Here is a 24,583-nt window from a genome sequence, read left to right on the forward strand (position 1 = left end):
ATCCCCATTTTTTAATAGTTTCTTGAATATGGCTCTTTGAAGACGAAAAAGCATAGATTTTCTTACAAAATGACTGATAACTAAAAAACTAATCCAAATTTTTGAAAAAGAAAAAAAATACTTCTTCATTATGTCAAAACACAATTATGTGTCGAGTTTCGAGCCTGGGCGAGGCTTCTGGGGCGATATATTGTGATTACAGACACACACACACAGCCGCTTTTATTATTATGTATAGATAAATATGAACAAATTTATTTTCATGTATTTCGACTAAAATAATAATTATGTATTTGCACATGCCACGTGCGAGACAAAATTTTGGAATTACTTTTTAACGAAATGACGTGTACTCACTTTGCAGTTCTTGAAAAGTAAATTCATCGGGAGCAGCATCTATTTCTTTACAGAGACGATCTTGAATGTCGGGATGCTTGATTAATAAATAGAATATGTATGTTAATGCTGCAGAAGTTGTTTCATAGGCCATAAGGGTTATCATATAGCAATTAGCTATGACTTCCTCTTCAGTCAATTTGGTGCTGCTTCCTCGGTCTGAAAAAAAAAGGAATTTCTTTCACAAGTATGGCAGTGAAATTGGTTAAATAGTTCCTGAGAAATCAAATTTTAAGAAAGTCATATACTTAAAATCGGTTTCTTAGAAACTTTTCAACCGATTTCGCTCATACTTAGTATTTTGCCTTGTAAAAATTAGATACGTTAAAATGATGTAAAAAATTTTACACCTTACAATTCAAATTATATTTACGATTATTAAATAAAATGATAAATATTTACTAAAATTTATATTTGCATGGAATTATCTGCGGATAAAACGAATTTTATAATTGTGTGAAAAAATAACTGTATATAAATTCTTAAGTATGGTGGAATACGCCAAAAATAAAATTAACATCAGGGGGTCCAAACTTGGGATCGCTCTCCTGACCAAACTATAAGGACTATATTTCCCAGATTGCAGCTACCTCCTATATTTTGGGGGTCGAAAATCTTAATCCGTCGAAAAATAGGTAAGTTTATTCAGTGAATGACAATGGTATTTCTGGTAGAAACAAAACCATAATTCTGGTAAATAAAACCCAATTATACGATATTTAAACCATTCGTTTAGTAATTTTTCCGTTCGTATGGTAACGGGTAGCCAGAAATTCTGGTTTTCAAAATTATAGTTCTTATTGCCACACTTTTAGAAAAAAATATAAAAACTGAAAAGTAAATTTAAGTGAATGAAAAGTTTTTATGATATAATCAAAAGTATCATTTTAAAAATACCTTGATTTATCTAATTTATTAAATTTTATCGCATATTATAAACATATTTTACTCTTAATTTTATCAAAATTAAATTTTATCAAAAGCGCTTCGGTAAATTTCACTGAGCTTTTTTGTGTTCCCATATAGCCAGAAACACGGTGAATTTTACAATAGGTTTGTGCCTCGGTATGGATTTTGAAAATTTTAAAATAAAAATTCGATAAAATATTGCTCAAAATTTTTTTCTTAGTGTCATTAGAATTTAAATAAAATAATTCTTTTATTATAAGTAAAAAAAAAAATTTTTTTTTTGTCCGTCAAAGCACACACTGTTAGGATTTTCATTCTTAAATTGTGGTGAAATAATCGGCAGCAGTCTGTTCAACCGATTCACAGTAAAGTTTATGGTGAAGAACAATGAAACTGTTTACAAGTAATATGGCTAAAAGACCGTGAATACAAAACTATACGGTATTGTTTAATCTATTTGCAATCAGCATGGTTTCGAAACCGTAAAAATGAAATTTAGCTGGATATTGGAGATAGTTAAGCAGCTTCATGGTGCTGCCATCTATGCGTGAATGAGAGTATTATATTCTAATAGTTTAGAATCACTAATTGGGGAGTACGGGACACTAGAAACTTTAAATGTGTTGAAGGTTATGTTGGAAATATTGTAGTGTCACCGCTGGGACTCTAACCCCAATCCTTTTTTTTTTTCTTTTTTTTTTAATTACGTCCATCATTTGCTCTCTTGAACATGAGAAGTCTTGCATTCCAATATAACAAAGAAATATCTCCAGGGGCGGAGAGCGTCTTGAAACTAGAAGAATTACGGGCCTCCTGGAGAGCAGTTTCATAGATGCCCGCCATTCATATGGGTCCTATTTGCACATAGAGTACAGTTAGGAGAGTCAGAAAGACCAACACGGTGCAAGTGCGCCTGTAAGCAATCGTGCCCCGTCAACAATCGGAAAGATGAAACACCGATAGCTCTAGGGAGATTTTTCGGAAGACAGGATGCCAGAAGGTTCTTCCAAGGTTTTCCAGAAACTTTCTCTCTGTTGGTAGAAACCCGGAGACCTCGAAGCTTTAGTTTCACAATTTGTTTAACATTTCTCAGATTTGTGGGTGACATAGGGGGCTCCAATAGAGATGCCTCTTTGGCTAGGTTATCAGCCTTTTTATTACCCCATAAGCCACAATGGCTAGGGATCCGTTGGAAAGTTATCCCCTTTCCACTAGACAGAAGAGCATTAATAATATTTTTACAATTGAATTCAATTGAACAGAACCCCAATTCTGTCAGTCATGACATTGACAAATCCATATTATATGTATCTTCAAGGAACTAGGTGGATTCATAAACGTATTAGGGTAAAATCAGTTAATAAACAGTTTTTCTTACAGTTAACAGTTTAAATATCATATTATGTATGGCCAACTGACTGTTTTGTTTCAATATGGTAAAATAACATTTAAATTAATTGTTATTTAACCATTTTTTTTATAGAAAATTCTAACAGTGCACGCACGCATTAAGAATTATCAAAGCAAACTATGAATATTTTTATTACATTTTATGAAAATATGTTTCAGATTTTTTACCTTTGTCACTCTCATTCACCATGAGCTGGACAAGTTCAAGACTTCTGAGATTTCTGTTCGTCCTCCTGGCAATGATCATGGCACTCAGGTTTTCCAGAATAGTCGTGTTCATTCGACTGTGTTCTGTTATGTGATTTGTTATGAAGGATCTAAGTGATGCAATGATCGGGAACATTATTCCGAACTCTGTCAATCGAGAATGGCTATTCCGCATGAATTCTCGAACCTGCAAAACAGAATTACCATCAGAGGAATCAGTTTTATTCATCACTGTTCATGTCCACTCAAATTATGAACCATTCTGTTTTTCCGATTTCGTCAGAACTGTCGTGAGGTGTTAAAACTACAAGACTGTATGTCAAGTATATATACCATATTAAATTTTTTTTAAAAGAAAGAATGCAACATTTTCACAATTTCTCTCAATTACAAAGGTTATGGCTTCGTAGAGTGAGTAAAAATATATACAAACCACCCTTAATTATTTTTGATCAAAGGAACGGATCTTTACGTTCTAAGACTAAATCTTAATGGTTCGAGGACGTGACTTCAAATAAGGTAATTAATTAGTGCAGATGATAATTTGAGTTACAAAATTCGACACAAAAACGTGATTTCTCTAAATAAACATACTTGTGTTGATGAAAATTTCTTCCAAAATAACAAAAATTAAAACTCATCGAGTTTGTAGAAAATACCAGTAATTGATATTTTCTATTCGACTGATTCGATCTACGGGTATATATTTTATTAATATAAGTGGATAGAAAATTTTTTGCTTACAATTTTGGCAAATATGTTAATAAATAGGTGCAATAAATACGTAATACCCGTAGAATTAGTATTATTATCTGCATCATTCTGATAAGGCATTTCTTAAAAATGGGCATGCTTTTCACAAAATGTTGACAAATTTGTTAATGAATACGTGCAATAAATACGTAAGGCCTGCAGAATTCGTATTATCTGTATCATTCTGGTGAGTCTTTGCTCAAAATCAGGTACTCTTTGCCTAAAATGTCGACAAATAGGTTGATAAATAGGTGCAATAAATACGTAATACCCGGAGAATTAGTATTATCTGTATCATTCTGATGAGGCATTTCTTAAAAGTAGGCATGCTTTTCACAAAATGTTGGCAAATTTGTTAATGAATACGCTCAATAAATACGCAAGACCTGCAGAATTATTACTATCTGTATCATTCTGGTGTGTCTTTGCTCAAAATCAGGTACTCTTTGCCTAAAATGTTGACAAATATGTTAATAAATAGGTGCAAAAAATACGTAAGACCTGTATAATTAGCATTATCTGTATCATTCTGATGAGTCTTTGCTCAAAATCGGACACTTTTTTCTCAAAATGTTGACAAATTTGCGCATAAATATGTGCAAGGAATACGTAAAGTTTGTAGTATTAGTATGATTTGTATCATACTGACAAGGCTACCTTTTGTTTTATAATTAGAAATTAAAACACAGATGCAAATATTGGTAGAATTTTATAGAATTTCAAAATACTCACGCGAAGTAGGAGGTTGTCTCCAGGGTGTACTTGACAGCGCGACTTCATTGTGAATGCGCAATCAGCAATTATTCCCAGAGTGAGTCGTTCGAAAAGGTCATGAATATCAAATATTTCATTATTTTCGTACTTTTCGATGATCAAATCGACAGCGATGGTAACCTAAAACGCAAAAATCATTAAAATAATTTTTAAATTGACAAAATATTATCCTGAAATACAAAAATTTAAAAATATCATTATCGTTTCTACAAAAAATGTTCATGGTAAATTTAGATATTAATTTTGAGAGAATTACCGAAATCTGTTTAAAAAAACAAATTTCAATGTTGCAAAAATTATATTATGTGAATGCGCGTAGCAAGAGTTTTCTCTTAACTACCAAAGCCTGTGTTGAACTTTAAATTTTAAGCTATCTTTATTCTTTATTTATTTTACTATAAAAATTTTAGTATCTTCTGTTAAAAATGGAATCAAGTACTGATTCAGGATATAAATTGTATTGAAAATATATACTTTTACAAATATTATACGCATATTGAATTTTTTAAAAATTTTTATAACTACTTATTAATTACTACAAGCCATAATATTTTATTAGAAACATTCAGTTTGTGTATTTAGTTTGTTAAAAAAAAGGTTGAAACCTAAATAAATTAAACAATATTCTAAAAGCTACGAAAATTATTAAAAATGCCATTTAGAAAGTTATGTGTGTTCATAATTTTTTGATACTCTCTAAAATATAATAAAAGAAGTCTGCATGTTTTTTGTTATAATTTTGAAAGTATATTTACCCTTTTATCGAAAAAAAGTTTCTTCAAATGAGTTTGAATCTTTTCCACACCCAAGATTGGATTCATAATATTTCTGACTTCGTTCCAACGCTCGTATTTCAGACCAATCAAAGTTTTGTTCATGGGTTTCATATCCTTGAACATGTATGGTCGACTGTGGAATGTTTGGAAATCATCAATCATCACCTGCATATTAAAGAGAAAAGTTTTATATCTTACAAAGGAATGTATATTACCACAACAATTCGTTAAGAGTCCTGGAGGTCAAGGCTCTGCAATTTTGTGACCAATGGTTGCAGTGTATTCATTATTACACGATGACCACCTTAACTTCTCAGATGATCTGTAACTAGGTGGATTTCAGGCCACAGCCAGGGATCGAACTTCGATCTTACACACTGATAACTCAGTGTCATAGCCATAAAGCTATCGAGGTTCTCTATATTTACATACATTATAGGTTCTAATAAACATTTCATTTACTGAACATATACAATATATATTATAGTATATATTATAGAACCTCCACCCTTCCTATTAAAGTTCAAAAAATTTTACCTATAATTAAATCATGGGAACTTATACTTTAGGTATAATAAGTCAATATTTAAGTGAGAGTAAAAAAATGTTATGAAGATCTGTAGACCTAAATCACGGTTAGTCACTACAAAGAAGGGATTAAAAGTACCTCAAAGTATTAAACTTAAAATAAGTTTCTAATACATTCTTACAATTTCGATTTCTTTCAATAAAAAGACTAATATGAATGATTTGAATTTTAGTTTTACAGTCTTTGAGTTGAAATAGAAATAGGCAAGAACATATATGCTATTAGAAAGCTTAACGCAGTATTCATTTCAATACTTTACACTTTTGTTATACTCATAAATCCATTTGCTACACGGTGAAAAAAATTCTAAAAATTACCGTTCTGTATGATAATGACATTTCTGGTTAAAAGTAATTATTATTATGGTATTAAAAACCAAAACATCCGGTATTTAAGTCATTCGTTTGGTAATATTTATGTATCGTAACGGTTTTCCGGAAATTCTATTTTCTAAAATTGTAATTCTTCACATTTTGTAAAAAAAATACGAAACTAGGAAGTAAATTCAACCGAATTTTAATGCCATGTTCTAAGGTAATATGATAAAATTACCAAATTTTATCACATATTATACAACGATATTTAATTGTTAATTTAACCAAATCAATACCATAGCGTTTTGGTAGAAAATACCGAGCTTTTTGGTGTTCTCATAGAGCCAGAAACGCGGTAAATGTTACCATATTCCTGTAGTTTTGACCATATGTAGTTTTGACCTTTATTCTCTTTGCACTGAAATCCTTATTAGTTTTTCCATTTGGTCAACTCACAAAGGAATTTGGGTTAGCTTTAAATACTAATTTACGAAATCAATGAAATTCTAATACATAATATAAAAGCTTCAAATATTTCCCAATAAATTTTATTTTCTAGTCAACTTATGATGTGTTTGGAAGGAATAGCATTCAATAGCACTTCGAGACGGATTTGACTCATTTCTGCGGTCAATGATAAGATGAACGAATGGTCAAGTTACAAAAATTTTTGAAACTTAAAAGGTAATAGAAAATTTAAATAATTACACTTACGTAGGTAATAGAAAACTTAAATAATTACACTCACGCAGGTAATAGAAAACTTAAATAATTACACTTACGTAGGCAATAGAAAACTTAAATAATTACACTTACGTAGGCAATAGAAATCTTAAACCATCATATGTTGATACACTTACTTGTTTTATCATATCCAGGTCTTTTACCACTATATATGGATCACCTCCCAGGTAATATCCAAAGACATTACCATATTCCTTTACCCAGTTGCTCATGGTTTTATGCGGGGTAGATTCTTTCCGAAGATGGTACATGTTGCCAGCGAAGAAATCTGGCGTTGGTCCCGGAATGTTGTAGCGCCTTAGCAAGCGATGCGTTCTGAATCTTTTCGAAAGCCATTGCAGCAAGATGATGGAGACGCAGCTCAGAATAACCAACAGAATTGTGTTTGTAGATTCCATCCTTCAGCTGAAATAATAAATAAAGTTAACAATGTAAAGACATTTCGTACTCTCACGTATCATCTTGCAGGCTCTCGTATGTAGATTCTGAGCAAGCTCTGCAGAGAAGAGCCGTGATGGTGAATAGACGGTTCGCCTTCCAATGAGGTGAACCGGGTTCGAATCCTAGCGATGGCTGGTCGATACGAATTCCGTATCCGGCTCGCACCGACTACAGTGCTGACGTAAAATATCCTCAGTGGAAGACGGATCATGGGTTTGAGTCCCCTTGCCGTCAGATTAACTATGGGAGGTTTTCGTGGTTCTCCAAGTAACGCGAATGAGGAGAAGTTTCCTCAAGGAGTCCTCCACGAAGGCAAATTTCTCTCAATACTTGATCCAGGAGTTCACTTGTCTTCTAAGCTGGTTTCAAAATTACAAGTCTTCGGCGTTGAGCATCAGCAGTCGTATATTCAAAAATTAGCTCGGCTGTTCAACGACAATTACAAAAAAAGAAAAAAAAGCTCTTCAGAGAACTGAAATTGTTAGCCTTGATCATAACTCATGTACAGTGTAAAAAAAATCGAATCACTTTGAATAATTTATGATCTAATGATCGGATTTTTACTTAATAGGACTCAATCTCATTGAGTAGAGGGGGTGACCTCAAATATGCTAATTAGTGTTGCAGACTATATTTTAAGTTACGAAATTAAATACGTCAGCGTACTTTCTCTGAGAAAACGTACCTATTTTGTGAACTGCTTAGGAAATATAGGGGGTTAAAAATAGGGGGAGCAGCCGCAACCTCGGAAATATCGTCTCAATAGCTAGGTTAGGAGGGCTGCCGAAAGTTTTGACCACTTAATGTTAATTTTACTTTTTGCTTATCTCGACATATCTCGAAATCTTTTTAAGTGAATTGGAAAAGGTTTGCACACAGTTTTTAAAATTCTGTTATAAAAAAGGGAAGNAAGGCAAATTTCTCCCAATACTTGATCCAGGAGTTCACTTGTCTTCTGAATTGGGTTCAAAATTACAAGTCTACGGCGTTGAGCATCAGCAGTCGTAGACTCAAGATTTGGCTCGGCTGTTCAACGACAATTACAAAGAAGGAAAAGAAAAAAAGAAAAAACAGCTCTTCAGGGAACCGAAGTTGTTAACCTTGATCATGACTCATGTATAGTGCAAAAAAACTGGAATCACTTTGAATAATTTATGGTCTAATAATCGGATTTTTGCCCAATAGGACTTAATCTCTTTCAGTAGAGGGAGTGACCTCAAATATGCTAATTAGTGTAGACGATATTTTAAATAGAGCAGCGTACTTTCTCTGAGTAAACGTACTTATTTTGAACGGATTAGGAAATATAGGGGGTTAAAAATAGAGGGAGGAGCCACAACCTGGGAAATATGGTCTCAATAGCCAGGTAGGAGGGCTGCCAAAAGCTTGGACCACTTAATGCTAATTTAACTTTTTGTTTATCTCGACACATCTCGAAATCTTTCTAAGTGAATTGGAAAAGGTTTGCACAAAATTTTTAAAATTCTGTTATAAAAAAGGGACAAAATATAAATATTTATCATTTTTTAGTCGTATAAACATTGAATTGAAATTTATAAAAAATTTTGGAATGAAATTTTATACGGTTTAGAATAAAATTTGGAAAAAATCGGCTTATTAGTCTCCAAGAAATAGAATTTTAAGTATCTCACTTTTTAAAAATTTGATTTCTCAACAACTTCTCGTGCTATTTTATTCAAATTTTGCATTTCGTCATTATAAAATTACATTCTTTAAAAATGATGTAAAAATTTGTTTACCGTAAATTCAAAAATTTTCGACTATTATTAAATAGAATAATAAAAAATGATAAATAATTATATAAATGATAAATAATCTGTGCATATCTGGATTACATATAGCGACTTAGTTATTATTCCAGTATATATAAAGCGCTCCCCACAATTATACTTCCCACAACTTGGGATACAATAACTGCTTTCTATAATATGAGTATAAATGGAATAGCATTGATTATAAATAATAAAATCTGGAAAAGACTATAACTCTCCATTGTTTCCGATCTGATATGAAAGAAAACCAACGAACCGTGACGTCTTTCTTTAATATAGAGAACTCTTAAAAAACTAATCATTTTAAATTTATTTTTTAGGCAGATTCATATGAGAACAGGACTTTCATTCAATTGCACATGAGAACTTTTACAGTACATAATTTAAGATGTTTTCATTTACAGTGATTGAAGATTTCAGAAACTGTATTGTTTAATTTAATGAAGCATTTATGCAGGGTATAATTTCTGGTAGTAGTTAAACGTTTGTTAAAATTTTTGAAAAACGGAAACTTCCGTTTATGAGATAATTGCAGTTTTGACAGTTAGAAAGCATATATTTAAGATTGCATAAACACTGTTTGCATTAAAAAATTTATATTGTTTGTAAACTACAGTTATTCGTTAAAATGGATGACAAAGTTATGAAGTTTGCTCTGCCATTGGTCCAAACAGCAGTCAATGGTTTTTACTAGTATGTGACTAGTGTCGCACTGAGACAAAGTCCTGTATAGTTGTAGACATCACTTCAAAGATATAACCCCTAACTTGCTATTTATTAAATGTTTTTTATATATTAATTGATTAAAAAACAAAAATTAATTAAAATTAATAAAGATAAGCAAGATATATTCTCATATGACTTACATATCTTTAATAAGATGTAAAAAATAAAGTTCGAGGACATCAGTTTAAAATGGGTAATAAAATTATGAAGTTCACAGTGGCAAACAGCTAAACTGCACCCAATTTTTTTTATGGGCATAACATTATGGGACTAGTGTCAAGCCAAAACAAATGCATAAGCAGTCGTAGATAACACTTTTGAGTCTCATAAAATAAATTGTTGGAATAAATGAGCATAATTCGATTTTTTGACAGCATACCTTTATTCATTGAATGATAGTAATCATCAATTAAATTTTAAGCAATTATTACAACTAGTAACTGTTAATTTGACTCTAATGAAATTTAGATATAAGAGACTACTACTAAAATAACAAATTGTGAAATAAAGAAATGAATCTCTAATTTTGACTCAAAATCAGCTAAAGGTTTTTGCATCAAGTTTAAAAAAATATATGATGAAAAATTATTGCGTAATTTCGACTACAATTTGGAAAAAAAACAATTCTAATAAGTTATGCAACATAAAACCTTAAGTTTTCAATTGTTATTTAAAGTCTTTTTATTTTGATATTACTATGAAGCATTAGGCTTTATTACTAATTACTCATTATAGAAGAAATTGACTGGAGGAAACGAGTTTAATATCAGATCATTATTTCTCAGATTCTCTCTTATAAAGTATTAAGGAACAAAAAAAAGATACTTTGAAAAGATAATGACTTAATTATATATAGAAAACAATGTTTGTTTACTGCTTTGAATTTAACGAAAATCCTTAGATTTTAGTTCTACAATCATGCTGTAAAACCGTAGAAATTAGGAAAATTAAATGCTTTATTTCTTAATGCTTAAATTATCAGTTTGTTACTTTTCCAAAAGAAGTGTTGATTTAAATTTTTTTTTGAAAATGTAATTTAATCCAATGTGAATCTTAAAACATTAAAAAATGGTTTTCCTACAGTTTCCAATTGAAAGTTTGTTTAAATTAAAAATAAACTCGCAAAATAAATACCTTCTTGTGTTTATTCCATTGAATGCCAAACTAGACGTCCCCGCGTCTTTATTGCCGATCTGGAACTGAGGATATGATTTAAACTAAAATTGTAAGAATATCAAGAACTTTCCTCGTTCTTTGTGGTTTATAGATTATACTAACAATACTATTGTTTCAAATTTTCTCAACTTTTATGACCTTCGCAATTATACTTTTCGGGTCGTGGGCTTTACATTGTTTCCTTCAACCTCATTATTCTAAATATTGCGTGAGAAATAAGCATAACACGCACAAAAAAATGTGTTTATTCAGTTTATTTAAACTAAATAAATTAATTTAGTTTAAATAATTTTAAATACATTTAAACTTTAAATAAGTATAGTATGCGCACTTTCTTAAAACAATCATGTAACTTATTTTTAAAAAATCGTAAAAACTATCAAAAAATTATGTTTATTTATTTTTAAATCTTGGATAAATCTGAGGTAAAAGAGGTAAGCTTAAGTATTATAATAGCCAATGATAATAAATAATTATATTAATGCGAAAAAATTCTGATTAATTATGTTTTTATTCTCAAAACAGATGATTAATATGGGATAGGAAATTATAATCATTAAAGCCAATAATATTACATGACAATATTAATTTTATGATTATATTAAATTTGTGGGGACTTTAATGTAAATAGAGAAAAAATTGACTGTGATTAAATAGCTGCTTCTGCTAAAACACCAGAGCAGGAAAAAAGTGTCTGTCTAGTATATAATCATAAATTACACCGTAAAAATTCCTGAGTAAATTACGGTACAAAATACTTGGCACTCAGGGTGCTGGTACTTTTTAGCGTAAAATTCATCTTTAACGGAACTTTTTAAGGAGCAAAAAAACTCTAATATACAGTTGTTATACATAGATATATACATATATAGTAATAAAATAACTGATCTCTGCTTTAAAATAAATATTAGTGTAAAAATTATAATAAAAAGATATTTTACGATAAACTGATTTACAGGGTGACTGTACTTTTTGCTGTGCAGGAAAAAATATGTGTATTATACTTACCAAAATACTGTCATATTTTTAGTCCAATGATACATAGTTTAAAATAGTAACTATCAGTTCACTTATCACGTTTAGACTTAATTATCACGATAAGATTCAGTTATCATGATGCATCCCAATATGAATTCTAGCAATTACAGTTTGTAATTTGCACTAATATTTTTTTTAAATTTAAAACAAGAAATAAATTCCGATGATTTTAAAAATCTGATGATATTAAGATCTTATACATTAGCCAGTTCTGGCAAGTTTTAATCTCTAAATTCTATAGATCTACGCATTTTGCGTTTAAAATGAGAAAAAGGAAAATTATTTCATTTTATTCTCAGATCTAATCTTTTATTGGCTTAATTTTCACGAGACAAATATTAAATACAACTTGAGGAAATTATGGTAAATTGTTTTTGTGATTATACAAGGAAACTGAGTAACGATAATGAGTCTAAATGAGACAATTAGCAAAATAATAAACAGAGTTCAATCACTTGGAAAAGAAAATATGGGTGATGGTTCAGAGAAAAAACAATTTAACTATATAAAATATACTGGTATGACTTGTAGTCCAAAAAAGAGAAGTGTTTTATCAGAAAACTCAATTCGCAAAGTATTTTTTGATAAGATATGATACCTTAAATGATACCTGCAAACGGCTATACTTTTTTCTGTACTCAACACTGCTATAAGAGAAATGGGAAGGATTAACTTTGTGACATGTGAGACATTGAATTGAATGAGACAATTTGACAATTTGAATTGAATGAGACCCGAGATAATTGACCTAATGTTTAAAAGTAGGTTTTTTGCGAACAAGTACAAATTTGTGTTTGCGCTTGGTTTCCGCATCATTTATAATAACATAACGAAGATTTTTGTGAAAAAAATTTAAGGTATTAATTTCCCCGAAGAACGAGATGCATGTTTTACCCATGTTACCGTACATGGTAACTTTGCAGGAGGATGGCGGTGACTGACCCCTTACATTTTCTGACCAATTTTCCAAGTTTCTGGAAATCTTCCCAATACATATCACAATTCATGGAAATGTTTTTCTCGCGATATAGCAACCTTTTAAGAAAATTCAATATTAATCCAATTATTTCATAATGTTTAGAATCAGATTTTTTTTTAAAATTTGTTACATTAAGATTTAATAACATCATTTTATCCTCTTACTCCAATAAGCTCTCTGTTTTTCTTAGTGGCATCACGAACTACACTACGAAAAATTTCGGTAGGAGTTACGATAGAAAGTACCGGCAATTTGAGTGTATTATCTGTAAAATCCATGTTACCGTAAAATCTCTTTTCACCGTAACATATTATTCAGTAATTTGCACATTTATATTTATAATTTAGAGAGGTTCAGTAATTTTACGGTAATTATTGCTGTTAAATTACGGTACATCAGATATTTTGTTTCGTAACATGTCTCGGTAAAAAGTACCGCACCCTTAATCTCGGTACTTTTTCTTGTAATTTGATCCGGAATTTTTCACAGTGTATTTTCTACAAATAAATTAAATGATAAAAAAATAATTGTACAATGAACCAAAAAAAAATTATAAATAAACAAACAAACTGATTACCCTGAATAACTTTTGATCTAATCATCAAACCTCCACGTTCTAGAAGTCATTTTTAATGGTTCGAGGGGTTGACCGCAAATTATGCTAATTAAGTAGTGCAGACGATATTTTAAGTCACTATATCAGACACAGACAAAATTAAATTTCTACTTTCTCTGAATAAACATACCTTATTTTCAGCGGATTTAGATTTCCGACCCCCAAAAAGAGGGGGTGGATGTAATCTGGGAATTATGATCGAAATAGTTTTGTCAGGAGAGTGATCCTAAGTTAAAACTCCTTAATGTTAATATTTTGAGAAATCATATCTCCAAAAATTAAGCGAATTGAAAAATTTTTTGCCCACAATTATAAATTTCGTTTATTCAAAAATAATTCCATGCAAAAAAAAAATATTTATTTTTTAGTAAATATTTCTACTTTTTCAGTTTTTAATAAATAATAATCGAAAAATAATAATCTTTTTTTTCCGGAAAATATATTACAGAACAAAAGAAATCTGACATACCGTAATATTTACTGTAATAATTATCGTAAAATCGCTAAATCACTTTAGTCAAATAAATATTGCTGTATGGTAATTGTTGTATGTATCTAGTCAAATAAGTATTGCCAAATAAATATATGCATAAAAATTATAATATGTTATTTTACGGTAAAAATTCATTTTACTGTAACTTACCGCACACTTAGTGCATGTACTCTACACCGTAATTTGATCCGGTAATTTTCACAGCACAATCTGTAATTAACTGCACTGCTTTGTTTTTACTCAAATTAAAAGCACAAATAATGCAATTAAAGACTAAGACATCAAGAACTAAAAAAAAATGTTTTTCGATTGTGAAGAAAGTTATTTCGTTTTTCACAATCGGTGCCTATTAAAGAAATAGGCAGTTGCGATTCACCTTTTTGCGTCAAAACTTTTCCGCTAAAGTAGGAAAACTACGTTCTATTATTTCCTTGTAAGATTTTGTAAGTAGTTCGCTTAACAATGTTTTCATTTTAATAACCGGAAGTAGTTACCTTACGTCAACTATCCTTATATGAAAGCATTTAAGCTTCTAAACACTTCTAACAGGTCCAAATGCAAACATTAAAAACTTCAAATTCCGAGTTTAGTCAGTTTAATAATATTTAAAAATTAACTAATTATTTTTCTTTAGAAGGTTAGTAAATTACTTGATTAAAAATATTTTATGCATCATTATTATCACGTAATTATTATGTTTTGTTAAGTTTACTAATAGAAAATAGAGGAATTACTAGAGAAGAATAGAAAAGGATAGAAATTAATGACAAGAATTTTCTAAATTTTAAAAGTTTTAAATGTCTCATGGACTAAATATTTTTAGTATACTTATCTGCTTATGCTACAAAGATCTGCAAAAAAATGCTCAAAAAGTGCTTAAAATTTTAAAAAATTGTAATGAATATGCAAAATTTGTTATTTTATTTTAAGAATTAATTTCTTACATAAACAAATAATAAAGAATAGTAAAATGTTCTATTTTTATTGTTAAGCCTTATATACATATATATATATTATCATTCCATATTTCATATATATTATATATTTTCATTCCATATACAGAATATATACTTTAAAGTACACTATATAAACTTTGTATATATAGTATACTTATATAAAAGTATACTATGTATACTATATATACTTTAGAATATATTACTCGTTAAAGTATACTATATATACTTTAACGAGTACTTAATGTATATATACTTTAACGAATTATTTTTTAATGTCTAATGTTTTAAATAACATTTAAAATTAAAGGTAACTTGTTATAGCAAATATTCTGAGTTCTCAACCGTAATTTGATAGTTTTGCTTACCAAACAGAGTAATGTATTAAATACAATTTGTGCATGCAACGCATTGTGGATGAAGCTGATCGTTAAGTTCTGTATCACATAACAAATCTTTTTCACGGTAATTTATAATGTCACACTAATGTAATTTACACCAAAAATTAATAATTGTAGGACGGTTAATGAATTTAGATGGCGATTCAAATAAGTTATCATAAAGTGTATTGTACTAAGGTAATATCACAGAATTACGTAATAATAAAAAAATTAACTATTTTAGTTTAAAACTTTTAATTTAGAAAACAATCAAAATAAAAAACGTTCACTGCAAAAAATTCCGTATTAAATTACTATAAGTAGTAGCACCTTGAGTACAGCCTCTGTAAAATCCCTTTTTCCGTAAAATCCATTTAATCGTAAAATTTTATACCACAATTTTTACAGCCATATTTATTTAATTACAGAGATTCAGTGAATTTAAGGTAATTAATACTGTAAAAATTACGGTATATCAGACTTTTTGCTAAGTAAGATATTCCGGTAAAAAGGGATTTTACTAAATATTAATATATATTACGGAATATTACTGAAAATAATACAATGTACCAAATTTATTGCTTCGTAAAATTTCACGGTAAAAAGCACTAGCTCTCGGAATACTGACTATACTTTTTACAGTAATTTTATTCTAAATTATTCAGAATGTAATAATATCAGAGTAAATTAAGAAAAATATATATTACAGAAAAATACTTTTAAATTCGGGAAAAAATATTTTATAGGAAAACTATATCTTTATAACATTAATCAATTTTATACTGATGAAAAAAAAGTAAGCTGATGATAATATGGAATTTAACATGTGAAAATCGGATTAGGATGTGGGTATAAAAGGTTTCTATCAACAAAATAGTGGAAAACCTGACGGAATGATGAGAAATTACAATATAAAAAAAAGTAAAGTAGTTCTACCACAAGGGGTTCACACAAAACACAAAGAATAGTTTCAGTTCTTTTTCCTTATAAGAAATTATCATAAATTAAAAAAAAAAAAAAAAAACAGTTTAGGAGCAATACTCAATTTATCTCATTTAACTAAAAAATAATTTGCTTTTTATTTAACTAAAGTTTAGGAAGTATTGTTGTTAACATGATTTAGTATCAATTGATAAGATACGGAAGGGGAAATGATTATGAAATGTTTCAGAATCCGAAAGTGGTAGACCTTTAGGAAACATCATCATTATGTGTTTCGTCAAAGAAAGATTCAATATATATCGGGTACTAAATTCTATGCTATGGAAACTCNTTTCAAGAAAACAGTCATAAAAGTGCCTATTTTTTTGGCTTTTGTATTTGTATTACGTGTTTGACTAGTGCTGACATCTAGTTTAAGATAAACTAACTATCTACAATTACCTTAAAAATATCATGTTACTGCCATCTGGTGCGTAAAATGAGAAATAAGATGTTTTCTGGGCAATAGAAATGAATTAGTTTTATTCTTATTGCCTCGTTACCTCTGAACTCTCCAGCCCGTCAATATCACGGGAGCGAGAAATAAAGGGCGAAACCTCACCCCGGCATTTTCACGGGAGCAAGAAGTGCAAAAATGGGGACAGATAGGTTGTCTAGAAGTTTGTGGGAATCGAAAACGATAAAATAAAAAATCGTACTATAATTTTATTACTATTTCAAAGTGGCAGAATCATTATCATTTTGGTTATATATTCAAAACTTTTTAGGCTACATAAAACAGTCATCCAAAACACACTGGTGTACGTCATGGCATATATTGATAGAAAAATACTATTCTGAATGATAAAGTACATACTATAAATTATCTTGTCAAAATAGATATTGCGGAACAAAGTGGTAAGGAAAATTAAGCAGTAAGTTTGTTACTTGTACCAATTAGCTCAGTTGTTATTTGCATTAACTGCATAAAATTTTCGTAATCCCAGCTAAAATATTTATGGAAATGTGGACATTTTTATTAAAAAAACAAAGTTTTTTGTCTTTCATTTTTTGCTACAACTTTAAAAATATTCAATAAAATTAAACCAAATTTTTGCAGCAATTTAAAATTAATTGCAAAATTACTGTTTTAAAATTTGAAAAAAAAATTCGTTAAAAACTGTGCAAGATATGAGTATTTTAAGTAAATCATTTGTGAAGCGCATGCTCAGAAAAAATTTCAATTTTTTTCTTCATAATTTTGTAGTGAATCATATTTGGCAACTAATCGATAAAGTTTGATTGAGTATTTAAAAAAATTCAAGAAATTTTCCAAGTAGCTTTAGTACTTATCGTAGGAGTTAGAAAATCATGAGAGTTAGAAAATATAATATAACTTTCTTCAGGCGTGTCTGAATGGTTCAGAATACTCTCCAACTTAATATCTCCCGAGAATTTTAGAGCCAGAAAAGTCTATACATGGTTGGTCGGTTGGAGAGCGTGGTGCGAAAGTCAGGTACTACCGAAGGTCAGGTGCGAATTACTACCGACATCTCTCCACAGATCTAAACTGTGGAATTGAAATGCATGCGAAAAAGAAAAAATAATAATAATAATATCCAGTATAGTCATCAGATCATCATTAAAGATTAATCCTAAATCTTCAACAATAGCTGATTAGTACTGCTCTAGTGCGACTATTTAACAAAAATTATTATAAAAGATCAATAATAATAAGAATGGATATTAAGAATGATTAATTAAAAGAATGAATATTGAGAAGAAAACAAATGACAAATAAAATAAAATTTAAAAAAAATTAAATAACTTCTTTATTGGCTAAAAAGAAGACAATTAAAACTTATAGTTTTCAACCAGATATCATTCACAGGATTGATTGTAGTTGTCAAGGAGATTTAAGGGTAAGAAGATCATCAGTTTTTCACACTTTTCAGAGTCAAATTCTTTCAATAGTCAAAAAATAGCCAGTTTGTCTTCCAACTGCACCAACACAATTCCTTCGGTCCAAACAAGTAAATTTAACAAAGAAAACAAATAACAAATTTTTAAAAAAAATATAAAATAACCCTTTTTGTTGGGTAAGAAGAACACAGTTAAAATTAGTTTCTAGGTACAGCTCTCAACCAGATACCATTCACAGGATTAATGATAACTGTTGGACATATAAGAGTAAGAGGATCATCCGTTTTTTCACACTTTTCAAGTGTAAACTCTTTCAGTAGTCGAAAAAGCGCCAGTTTGGCTTCTAACTGTGCGAATCGTGCGCCAATACAGTTTCTACGACCGGCACCAAAAGGTAGAAAAGCCATGGTGTTGACAGATCCTTTCCTTTCGGGTGAAAACCGATCTGGATCGAACTTCCAAGGATCCGGATAGTATTCCGGATTGTGGTGAATATCCCACACAGGAGCGATGACAACGGTGCCTTTTGGAACTGTATATTTCCCGATTCCATGGTCCTCATCACACAGTCTTGAAACAAATCCTGTAACAGGTGGATAAATGCGAAGGGATTCAGTGAACACTTGGTCCAGGTACTGTAAATCTAAAAAGGAGAAAAAAGTGGTTAGGTAGTTTGAAGGTTAGCAGCTTATTTTAGAAAATTTAAAGCATTAATTCATGAAGTTTGCTGAAATATCCATTACCAATCATTAGGAAGATTCGAGATAGCAAGGGAAGGATTAAAATCATGACTAACAAATTTATTTATCTAGGAAGAAGCAAAATAAATTTGTATTAATCTAAGAGCCACTTTTTTATCTTTATCTTGAAATAAACTGATCTCAGATCGTTGTAATCCTTTTTTGTCTCTAGTTGAGCTGGAATGGCTATTCAAAGTTTAGAAACTTATTATTTTTAATCCTTAAAGCGTTTTCCGATCTTTAATATGTTTAGGTTTTTCAATTCATTTTTATAAGGATTCTAGAATTACACATTAAATATAGCCATTTTCGAATCATGAGAATACATAGTAAGGATAATTACTTTGCACAGTTGAATAGCTAGAGTCCTCAGCTGCGTCTATTTCTTGTTGAAGACGTTCTTGAATTTCAGGATGAGTTATCAGCAAATAGAAGGTGAAGGCAAGAGCTGTGGCAGTCGTTTCGTAGCCAGCTAACAAGAACACGTAAGCATTAGCCACTATCTCTTCGTCAGTCATGCCGGCAACGCTTTCATCATCATCTGAGGATAGAAAAATTCTATCAATATAAATTATCTTAATAAAAGGTACTTAAAAAATGAACATTATTTTAATAAAAGGTTTGAAATTTCACACTTGCTAGTATTTTATAGATTATTAATCTTTTGAAATTGTTCCATTGTGTGTATTTTATAAAAATGTATCAAATAACATAAAAGATAGATTATGATTATTGATTGGCTTCTTTTTTCATGCCCTCACTCACTCATTTTTCATTCATTTTTTTCGATCCTCATGTTCATCCCGGAGTAGACTGATCGTACAGACACGGTTCCCAGTGAAATACCGAAGTCAAGCATCACTAGTTGCGGTCAGTAAGAGGGTGAGTGACCACTTCGATCAGTCTCCGTAGGGAGCGAGACAGCGCGGTATCGGTTCTCGAAAAACTGTTCTACTGCAAAGTACTCGACTTCGAGCACGGTCGGGTTACCAAAGAGGAGGAGCCATCCATTCTGCTAGGGAACATTATTGTGATGACATGTTTTCGAATTATTCTTAGGAATATTTCCCAGATCGTCGTGGATAGCCCATTGTGCAGATCTAGTGCGACGTAAATAAAGTACCTACCATAGCCTTGCGGAATCATTCTCTTATTCCCCTTCATTAAGATACTTATGCTATTAGACTATCGTTCAAAATAAGAAATTAAAAAAAATACATTTCGGACAGTAAAAAAGTCTCTAAAATTGCCATTATGAACATCCTAATAATCATGTACGTGTAACTATTGATAAAATTCTAATCTTAAGTCTAACATAATTTTAAAAATTATTTAAAAAAAGCCAAAAAAAAAACATTTAAAAATTTTGATAAAAAGTCCGCCTCTAAAATATAAGTTTTATTTTTTTATTCATTGATTTACCTTTCTTCATCACAAAGAATTAAAATTAGAAACAAAACAAAAAAACGGACAGGATATATATGATCATAGTTCAAAGATGTATAAAAATATTTGAATCCTTTTGAACCATTTTAGCTACATAACAAATTAAAATGGTTGAGGAGTTGATTTTCAGTCCTTATAATGGCACTATGACCAGAAAGGTTGTAAACCAAATATGAAAATGTGAAAAATTCCCTGTAAATGTAATTAATATGGAAGAAAGGTATCACATCATATTTGAACTGCAGCATGCGATTTTGTATGAAGCTTTTAAGAACAACAAGCAGATCTTAATTTTATTACAGCATAAGCAATTGCACAGTATTAGGAGTCGATTCTGGTTTTCGGTGGGACTACAATTTAACAAAATGCAACATATTGAAAATTGCATCTAACTTATAGGAGCTTACAACATTTTCTTTTAAAATAACGATCCCTAATGTGTATAAAAAAGTACAACTGATATTGCTTACATATTTTGTAATTTAATCCTCTTAGTGTTAGTGATTTTGTTGCCTTTACTTACTAACATGTAAGGAACTTTGAATAGGAATGCACGTTAAGTGAATAATTAAAAAAAACTAGTTCCAATTTGCGTTTTATGAAACAAAAAATTGCAAAACTTTTTTTTTGAATTAAAGTACAATTTAGTTATTTAAATAAATTTTATTTCATTTCATACTTTATTTAGAAAGGAATATTAATTGAGTCATATGGTTTTAAAATTGAACATTCAATTCATCCTAAAACAATGTGAACCCAAGAGAAAGGAAGATCATAGGAAAGTCTAGGCAGGTACTGCGGTTCTTTAGATGGTGATTGTTTTAAAAATTAACGATTTTAGAAAATAAAAAAAATTAATAAAATTCTCCATTTAAAAAAAATCCACCCTTGCAAATAAGACTTAGGATAAAAGCGCCATTTAGTGGAAGAAAATTCTAAGTGATATCTTTAAAAAAAACTGATGCTCGTTAAAAGATCTTATTTTAATATTATTTGTCGACACAGAATTAATTTATTTAGCAAAAGTCAGTGAACGAAGATACTTCGAGACAATCGTCGAGTGTTTTCGGAATATTTGAAGGAATCAAGTGCATTTGATAACAAAAAATCGACAAGTAAGAAACAGGAGAAGATTAAAACACAAAGCGTGCAAATGCTATGACACGAACAGCTTAAATGATTGACAAAGATTCAAAGATATCACAAATTGGAAGTTTGCGGACAAGAAAAAAGGCCAAATGTAATCTGGTCAACTATGCTGTTAACGAATAAAGCAGATTTAATATCACTGAAATACTACTTAACTTAGAACTTCACCCATCCAACTTTTCAATTGGGTATGTGGTGCTTATCATTTTCTCGGTGATCCAGCATCAATTGTAGCAGGTCAATGCTTTTAAGGTTTGGATTTTGCTTTCTTGATTTGATGACGCTCATAACATTGTCTACAATCAGCGAAGTCATCTGTCCAGCAGTCATGTGGTCGGCGATAAACCCCATTATTTTTACTACTTAACTTAGAACTTTCAACCCTCTAACTTTTCAATTGGGTAAGTGGTGCTTACCATTTTTTCGGTGATCCAGCATCAATTGTAAAAGGTCAATGCTTTTAACATTAGGATTTTGCTTTCTTGATTTGATGACGCTCATAACATTGTCTACAATCAGCGAAGTCATCTGTCCAGCAGTCATGTGGTCAGCAATAAACCCCATTATTTTGGCCACGAAAGGAAACATAATGGCGAGATCAACAGCTTCATTCTGAGAGTAACGGAAGAAATCACGCACCTAAAAAAGTTTGCAAATCCGTGAAAAAAATGATTAAAAAGGATAAAAACTTCCGTGAATAATTTTTTTTTGATGTAAAATGACTTGTTTACAAAAATCTTTTTCACTTAATATAGAAGCAAGAAAAAATAGGGAAATCAATAGCAAGAAAAAATATAACAGGTTAGTCGTCCAAAAAAAAAAGGTTAAAATGTACATTGATACCAAAATTTTTTTGTTGATATCAAACTAATCATCACTTAGCTAAAACTAATGGGACCATTACATCTGCTTATCTAATAAATTTAAATGGCAAAAATCTTTGCAAGATACAAACAACAGAACTAATTGCTTTATTGGTACAATCCTTACTCCCTTCCAATTCAACCCAAAACAGATAAATTTATATTTAATTTATTGTCAATAATTAATTTACTCAAATTGTGCATTTATAGTTTATTAAATACAATATTATTCAGTAATGAATAAAGAAGCATTTACCTTTGAAAAAACTAAGTTCCAGTTTTTAAAAAAAAGTTGTTGCCCTGTGGGAAACAAATCCGAAGAACAGGTGACTAAGACCAGACTTCAGGCTTCAACTTGTCCAGTTATTTATTAGAACTTTTGCTTTATAATAAACTGTAAAAATTACCCGTTCTTTTTATAGGCTTTTTCTGTATATTTGACGGTTTAAATATGTTTTGATGACAAAACGGTTTGTCGCTGTTTTTTATCCTTATTCAGAAACGGATTAAAACTGTTCTAGTTTTTTCCATGTAGTTTTTTTTTGCCTTAAGGTAACTCTACATTCTTAAAAATCATTTTACGATTATTTTCATTACCTTCTCTTATTCTCCAGCAATTATTTTATGTTTTTCAACATTGTTTAAGTAAAATTGGGATTAAACTTTATTGTCAAATGAATACTTTACCTTATTATTATATTTTTTTATGCATAATTTTTATTAAGTTAAGTTTCCAAGCATTTTCAAAGGGGAGAGCCACTATAGTTTTAAACATTTTTACACTAAAATATTGTTTCAATAAGTCGAACTTTTAATACAGAAACAGTTTACGATTTTTCTTCATGCTGAGATACTAGATCTGCGGTAGCTTAGGGAATAGAGTCCTCGCTTCTCAATGAAGTGACTCAGGTTCGAACCCCTGCGTCGACTGGTCGCATAATTCCTACCTTCTGCTCGTAGCGACCACAATGCCGGCACAGTAATTTATATAGTTTTTTGTTAAAATAAGTGTTTATTTGTTAAAATAACAGTGTTTATCTGTTAAAACATCAGTGTTTATCTGTTAAAATAACAGTACTTATCTACTTTAAAAAAAAAGCGTCTCTTTTTAAATAATAGCATTTTCTGTAAAATGTAGAGTTTTATACAGGCACACCAGCTGACAGTTTCCTTTCCGTAAATTCAACAGATTTCTCTTCTACAGTGTAGGAAATTTAAAAAAAATATATATTTGGTTACATTTTCACAATTTTAATTTGTAGACAGTATTGCTGTTCATTATCTGTTTATCTTCTCGTATGAAGCTGCATAATGGATTAATATAGTTCAATAATAAAAATTAAGTTTCTTATGACACAACATTATTAATTATAAATGTATGGATCTGAATCTAACACTTACGGCAATCAGGAACTGGTCTTTAGGGTTTTCTTGACAATGAGTCTTCATGGCAAGAGCACAGTCCGCAATCACGTCTAACGTAAGTCCCTGTATCAGTTCGTATATGTCGAACATTTCGTTGTTTTCAGCCTTCTTTGAAACTTCTGCAATCGTTACATCTACCTGCAATATTAACCATCTTTTAAAATAACTCTTAACTAAAATACTAAAAATGAAAGTAACTCCATATATTTGCATTTTTGCATACTCCATACATTTCATAACACCATTCATTACATATCTCCATACACTTCATAACTCCACATGTTAACCCCTTCCTTCTCGCTCCCGTGAAAATGACGGGGTGAGGTTTCGCCTTCTATTTCTCGCTCCCGTGATATTTCTGGGCTGTATTGTTCAGTAGTAACGCGCCAATAAGAATAAAACTAATTCATTTCTTTTGCCCGGAAAACATTTCATTTCTCATTTTACACACCAGATGGCAATACCAGGATATTTTTTAGGTAATTGCAGACAGTTAGTTTATTTTAAACTAGATATCAGCACTAATCAGGGATACAGGGATAAAAAAAAGCACTTTTATAATCGTTTTCTTGGAAATTAACCGATCGTTAAGGGGTTAACTCCATACATAGCATTGTAACTCCATTTCCGCCCTTTTATTTTTTGAAAC

At 30.2% G+C, this 24,583-nt stretch overlaps 1 protein-coding gene across 1 annotated transcript in view; it reads right to left on the minus strand.

The window, feature by feature from the left end:
* LOC107440662 (uncharacterized) overlaps nucleotides 1–24,583 on the minus strand; it is a 47,195-nt gene that overhangs the window by 10,050 nt on the left and 12,562 nt on the right. The window contains exons 4-12 of the mRNA XM_071180307.1: nucleotides 23,911–24,072; nucleotides 22,063–22,285; nucleotides 19,395–19,592; nucleotides 18,514–18,954; nucleotides 6,989–7,275; nucleotides 5,205–5,390; nucleotides 4,408–4,569; nucleotides 2,884–3,109; nucleotides 358–555 (exon numbers count right to left, since the gene is read on the minus strand). Coding sequence (XP_071036408.1) covers nucleotides 358–555; nucleotides 2,884–3,109; nucleotides 4,408–4,569; nucleotides 5,205–5,390; nucleotides 6,989–7,275; nucleotides 18,514–18,954; nucleotides 19,395–19,592; nucleotides 22,063–22,285; nucleotides 23,911–24,072 — 2,083 coding nt within the window. The remainder of the gene's footprint in view (nucleotides 1–357; nucleotides 556–2,883; nucleotides 3,110–4,407; nucleotides 4,570–5,204; nucleotides 5,391–6,988; nucleotides 7,276–18,513; nucleotides 18,955–19,394; nucleotides 19,593–22,062; nucleotides 22,286–23,910; nucleotides 24,073–24,583) is intronic.

Source organism: Parasteatoda tepidariorum, chromosome 4 (assembly GCF_043381705.1).
Source record: "Parasteatoda tepidariorum isolate YZ-2023 chromosome 4, CAS_Ptep_4.0, whole genome shotgun sequence".
In the NCBI taxonomy this organism is placed as follows: domain Eukaryota; kingdom Metazoa; phylum Arthropoda; class Arachnida; order Araneae; family Theridiidae; genus Parasteatoda; species Parasteatoda tepidariorum.